We start from the raw sequence: 5,178 nt of genomic DNA on the forward strand, positions 1-5,178 counted from the left end.
TTTTTTTTTTTTTTTTTTTTTTTTTTTTTTTTTTTTTTTTTTTTTTTTTTTTTTTTTTTTTTTTTTTTTTTTTTTTTTTTTTTTTTTTTTTTTTTTTTTTTTTTGGTGTCCTCTGCCTTTGGGGTGCCAGCTGGAGGACGGGCTGGGGGGCAGGTGGGAGATATGCCAGGTAATTTCTGTGCCAGGCTGGGCACACCCCGAGACCAAACAAGAGGCACAGCCGAGTTCCTTGGTGACGTCCTGATGTCAGGGTTGGAAAAGTCCCTTTTTTTCCTTGTGTTTTAGAGGAAATTTAAGTGGGAATTCATCGGCTTGACCCTCAAGGGCTGGCTGGGAGGGCGGTGAGAGCCCCAGGGTGGGGTTTGGGGTGGAAGGAGGGGCAGTGAGAGGTGTGGGAGCAGACTTGGAATGTGGCTGTGCCGCCTCCTCACTGCCCACAAGGAGCCTCCCCCGGGCCCTGCCCCACTCATGGGGGGTATAGCTCAGGGGCAGAGCATTTGACTGCAGATCAAGAGGTCCCCGGTTCAAATCCGGGTGCCCCCTCCCCTTTTTCCTTCTTTTTTCTTGTCCCCCAGAATCGGGGTTGGAGCTCTGCATTCCCAGGTTTTCCCCCTGAACTCTGGGCAGGTCCCCGTGCCGGCTGCAGGTGATCCCCAGCAGAGCAGAGGAGCATCCGTGGAGCCTTTCCGAGGAGAGGGATGAGTATTTCTTGAGAAACCTGCTCTCTGTCCTGGGATTAATTAGCAGTTTTGCTGGGGTGGCAATTAGCAGTGAGATTCCTGCTGGGAACACTGGCTGGAAGCAGGGGGTATAGCTCAGTGGTAGAGCATTTGACTGCAGATCAAGAGGTCCCTGGTTCAACTCCAGGTGCCCCCTCTCTTTTCCCTTTATTTTCCTCTTTCTTTGGATAAAATCTTTCCCGGGAAGAAGCTCTTTGTGGAATCTGGCAGTTTGTTCTGTGCAGTGAATGTTGGTTGGGAGATTTGGGATTCAGGGAACTGAGGCCCTGTTGGGAAGGTGCAGGGGTTGTGCACTGAGGAACTCCTGAGCTTGTTTTGTCTGTTTTAATTCTCTCTAATACTCACATTTCCCATAATTTACCACATTTGCCATCATTTATCCTGTGTAATTCCCTGTAGAGCCTGTGGCTGGTACTTCAAGGTGCACAGGGAGCTGTCAAATAGAAATTTGTTTCTTTCTATGAATGTTTTTAAGCTCACCTTGTGCAGGTGCATGAGCAGGGGGGTATAGCTCAGTGGTAGAGCATTTGACTGCAGATCAAGAGGTCCCTGGTTCAACTCCAGGTGCCCCCTCTCTTTTCCCTCTCCTTTCACCCCTTATTTTGCCAAAATCCATCACAGAAAGAAGCTGGAGAGCCCCTTCTTGGATCTGGGAGTTCATTCTGTGCACTCCACGTTGGTTCTGAGCTCCAGCTTTGAAGGTATCGTGGCTCTGAGCGTGGGGAAACTCCAGAGGTTGTGCAGTGTGTGAGCAACAACTCACTGTGTGTGCCTCTCTCTGTTCTTAATATTCCACAGGAATCCCATTTATCATAATTGGTGGCATTTAACTCCCTCTGGCAGGCACATTAAGGTGCAAAGGGAGCTGCTGAGCAAAGGAATCCAACCCCTGGACAGAAAAACTTGTTTCTTTCCAAATGAATGCTTTTTTATCTACCCGTGCACACCCCGCACCAAGGGGGGTATAGCTCAGTGGTAGAGCATTTGACTGCAGATCAAGAGGTCCCTGGTTCAACTCCAGGTGCCCCCTCTCTTTTCCCTTTATTTTTCCTCTTTCTTTGGCCAAAATCTTTCCCGGGAAGAAGTGAATGTGCCAAGGAATGTTGGTTGGGAGATTTGGGATTCAGGGAACTGAGGCCCTGTTGGGAAGGTGCAGGGGTTGTGCACTGAGGAACTCCTGAGCTTGTTTTGTCTGTTTTAATTCTCTCCAGAACTCACATTTCCCATAATTTACCACATTTGCCATCATTTATCCTGTTTAACTCCTGTAGAGCCTGTGGCTGGTACTTTAAGGTGCAGAGGGAGCTGTCAAGTAGAAATTTCTCTCTGTGAATGTTTTTAAGCTCACCTTGAGCAGGTGCATGAGCAGGGGGGTATAGCTCAGTGGTAGAGCATTTGACTGCAGATCAAGAGGTCCCTGGTTCAACTCCAGGTGCCCCCTCTCTTTTTCCTCTCCTTTCACCCCTCATTTTGCCAAAATCCGTCACAGAAAGAAGCAGGAGAGCCCCCTTCTTGGATCTGGGAGTTCATTCTGTGCACTCCACGTTGGTTCTGAGCTCCAGCTTTGAAGGTATCGTGGCTCTGAGCGTGGGGAAACTCCAGAGGTTGTGCAGTGTGTGAGCAACAACTCACTGTGTGTGCCTGTCTCTGTTCTTCATATTCTGCAGGAATCCCATTTATCATAATTTGTGGCATTTAACTCCCTCTGGCAGGCACATTAAGGTGCAAAGGGAGCTGCTGAGCAAAGGAATCCAACCCATGGACAGAAAAACTTGTTTCTTTCCAAATGAATGTTTTTTTATCTACCCGTGCACACCCCGTACCAAGGGGGGTATAGCTCAGTGGTAGAGCATTTGACTGCAGATCAAGAGGTCCCTGGTTCAACTCCAGGTGCCCCCTCTCTTTTCCCTTTATTTTTCCTCTTTCTTTGGCCAAAATCTTTCCCGGGAAGAAGTGAATGTGCCAAGGAATGTTGGTTGGGAGATTTGGGATTCGGGGAACTGAGGCCCTGTTGGGAAGGTGCAGGGGTTGTGCACTGAGGAACTCCTGAGCTTGTTTTATCTGTTTTAATTCTCTCTAGAACTCATATTTCCCCTAATTTATCACATTTGCCATCATTTATCCTGTTTAACTCCTGTAGAGCCTGTGGCTGGTACTTTAAGGTGCAGAGGGAGCTGTCAAGTAGAAATTTCTCTCTGTGAATGTTTTTAAGCTCACCTTGAGCAGGTGCATGAGCAGGGGGGTATAGCTCAGTGGTAGAGCATTTGACTGCAGATCAAGAGGTCCCTGGTTCAACTCCAGGTGCCCCCTCTCTTTTTCCTCTCCTTTCACCCTTCATTTTGCCAAAATCCGTCACAGAAAGAAGCTGGAGAGCCCCTTCTTGGATCTGGGAGCTCGTGCTGTTTTCTCCACGTGGTTCTGAGCTCCAGCTTTGCAGGTACCAAGGCCCTGACTCCTGGGAAGCTCCAGGAGCTGTGCAGCGTGTGAGTAACAACTCACTGTCTGTGTGTGCCTTTCTCTGTTCCTAACTCTGGAGTAATAATAATAACCCAAACTGATCATATTTACCAGAACTGATCACATTTGCCATCACTTATCCTGTCCAACTCCCTGTACAGCCTTTTTAACAGGCACACCAGGGGGTGCAAAGGGAGCTGCTGAGGAAAAGAGCCCAACCAGTGGACACAGAAATTTGTTTCTCTCTGTGAATGTTTTTAAGCTCACCTTGTGCAGGTGCATCACCAGGGGGGTATAGCTCAGTGGTAGAGCATTTGACTGCAGATCAAGAGGTCCCTGGTTCAACTCCAGGTGCCCCCTCTCTTTTCCCTTTATTTTCCTCTTTCTTTGGCCAAAATCTTTCCCGGGAAGAAGCTCTTTGTGGGATCTGGCAGTTTGTTCTGTGCAGTGAATGTTGGTTGGGAGATTTGGGATTCAGGGAACTGAGGCCCTGTTGGGAAGGTGCAGGGGTTGTGCACTGAGAACTCTTGAGGTTATTTTGTCTGTTTTAATTCTCTCTAGAACTCACATTTCCCACGATTTATCACATTTGCCATCATTTATCCCATTTAATTCCCTGTAGAGCCTGTGGCCGGTACTTTAAGGTGCACAGGGGGCTGTCAAGTAGAAATTTGTTTGTCTCTGTGAATGTTTTTAAGCTCACCTTGTGCAGGTGCATGAGCAGGGGGGTATAGCTCAGTGGTAGAGCATTTGACTGCAGATCAAGAGGTCCCTGGTTCAACTCCAGGTGCCCCCTCTTTTGTCCCTTTTCACCCTTTTTTCCTCCCAGCACCTCCTCACACACAGCCCCCAGGGAGGCCTCCTTACCCCTCTGCGGCCCTGGAAACCACTTGAAGATGTTTTGCCAGGTATGAAAGCAGAGTTGGACACCTCCTCTCTGTCCACCATGTCCACTCCAACTGCACAGCTGCTGCTCCAGCTCTTCCTGTCGGGAGTAATTACCCCTGATTCAACCAATGTTAATTAACCAGTAATTACCCCCGGTTTAGCCAGTGAATTAGCGCTGATTTAACCCCTGATTTAACGCGTTCCCAGCAGTTCTGGGATGTCCCCCGGGGGCAGCCTGACGCAGGTCGGTGAGTGGGTCCCCCCGGGGCTCGAACCCGCGTCCTTGGGCCCCCCGGGCGGGGGCGCTGCCCCTGAGCCGCCCCCGGGGCGGGGCCGGGGGGGGGCGGGAGGGGCGAGGCGGGAGGAGGTGGCGCAGGGGCAGCGCGGGGGGCTGGGGACAGAGGGGACACCGGTTCGAGCCCGCGCTAGGCCCGGGGGGGGGCACCAGCCCCACACACACCGGGGGTGTTCCCAGTTCTAATCTGGGCGGGTCAGGGGTTCAAACCTGTCCTGGGATGGGCATCCCCAGGTCTGACCCTGACTGGGATGGGAGTTCCAGGTTCTATCCTGTCATATCACCAGGCTGTCCCAGCCTGGGATGGGAATTCTCAGGTTTGGACCCGGGAGGCCACAGGCTCTGACTCGGGAGACGCCAAACCCCGAGGCACAGACCTTACCCTCCGTGTATTAATGCAGTGACAGCTCCCTGCCAGACCTGTCCCGTGGCTGGGAATGACTCACTTTAACACCCCGGCGTTTCTCTGGGATTGCTCCTACCCGCCTCACTTAAACGGATTTGCCTTTAATCCCCGGGAAGTGTCCAAGGCCGGGTCGGACCGGGCCTGGAGCAAGCTGGGCTAGTGGAAGGTGTCCCCGAGAGTGGGGCTGGATGGGCTTTAAGGTCTTTCTAACCCGAAAAATTCTTTTTCCCTCTCGCACCGTCCCGGCCAGTGCGCCGCCATCTTGCCGGCTGCCGGAAGTGACGCGCGGAACCGCTTCGTCGAGGGGCGATGACGCAGTTCCGGTCCCGGTAGCGGCGGGGGACGCGCTCGCCCAGAGGCCGCGATGGGGGGGGGAGACCTGGTGAGGGTTT

At 51.6% G+C, this 5,178-nt stretch overlaps 1 protein-coding gene and 9 non-coding genes across 10 annotated transcripts in view; all 10 read left to right on the forward strand.

Moving 5' to 3' along the window:
* Nucleotides 1-471: 471 nt before the first annotated feature.
* On the forward strand, nucleotides 472-543 carry TRNAC-GCA. Its single transcript has one exon. It is a non-coding gene; the product is annotated as a tRNA-Cys (tRNA).
* Nucleotides 544-804: 261 nt separating this feature from the next.
* On the forward strand, nucleotides 805-876 carry TRNAC-GCA. Its single transcript has one exon. It is a non-coding gene; the product is annotated as a tRNA-Cys (tRNA).
* A 365-nt stretch (nucleotides 877-1,241) lies between these two features.
* Nucleotides 1,242-1,313, forward strand: TRNAC-GCA. The gene has a single exon. It is a non-coding gene; the product is annotated as a tRNA-Cys (tRNA).
* A 385-nt stretch (nucleotides 1,314-1,698) lies between these two features.
* On the forward strand, nucleotides 1,699-1,770 carry TRNAC-GCA. Its single transcript has one exon. It is a non-coding gene; the product is annotated as a tRNA-Cys (tRNA).
* A 339-nt stretch (nucleotides 1,771-2,109) lies between these two features.
* Nucleotides 2,110-2,181, forward strand: TRNAC-GCA. The gene has a single exon. It is a non-coding gene; the product is annotated as a tRNA-Cys (tRNA).
* Nucleotides 2,182-2,567: 386 nt separating this feature from the next.
* On the forward strand, nucleotides 2,568-2,639 carry TRNAC-GCA. Its single transcript has one exon. It is a non-coding gene; the product is annotated as a tRNA-Cys (tRNA).
* Nucleotides 2,640-2,978: 339 nt separating this feature from the next.
* On the forward strand, nucleotides 2,979-3,050 carry TRNAC-GCA. Its single transcript has one exon. It is a non-coding gene; the product is annotated as a tRNA-Cys (tRNA).
* A 435-nt stretch (nucleotides 3,051-3,485) lies between these two features.
* Nucleotides 3,486-3,557, forward strand: TRNAC-GCA. Its single transcript has one exon. It is a non-coding gene; the product is annotated as a tRNA-Cys (tRNA).
* Nucleotides 3,558-3,921: 364 nt separating this feature from the next.
* On the forward strand, nucleotides 3,922-3,993 carry TRNAC-GCA. The gene has a single exon. It is a non-coding gene; the product is annotated as a tRNA-Cys (tRNA).
* Nucleotides 3,994-5,064: 1,071 nt separating this feature from the next.
* Nucleotides 5,065-5,178, forward strand: part of LOC114072820 (pre-mRNA-splicing factor CWC25 homolog) — a 4,986-nt gene continuing 4,872 nt past the window's right edge. The window contains exon 1 of the mRNA XM_027910666.1: nucleotides 5,065-5,168. Coding sequence (XP_027766467.1) covers nucleotides 5,151-5,168 — 18 coding nt within the window. The 5' untranslated portion in view covers nucleotides 5,065-5,150. The remainder of the gene's footprint in view (nucleotides 5,169-5,178) is intronic.

The sequence above is a fragment of the Empidonax traillii genome, unplaced genomic scaffold, assembly GCF_003031625.1.
Source record: "Empidonax traillii isolate 1590-97213 ecotype Southwest subspecies unplaced genomic scaffold, ASM303162v1 scaffold4092:size10146, whole genome shotgun sequence".
Classification (NCBI taxonomy): domain Eukaryota; kingdom Metazoa; phylum Chordata; class Aves; order Passeriformes; family Tyrannidae; genus Empidonax; species Empidonax traillii.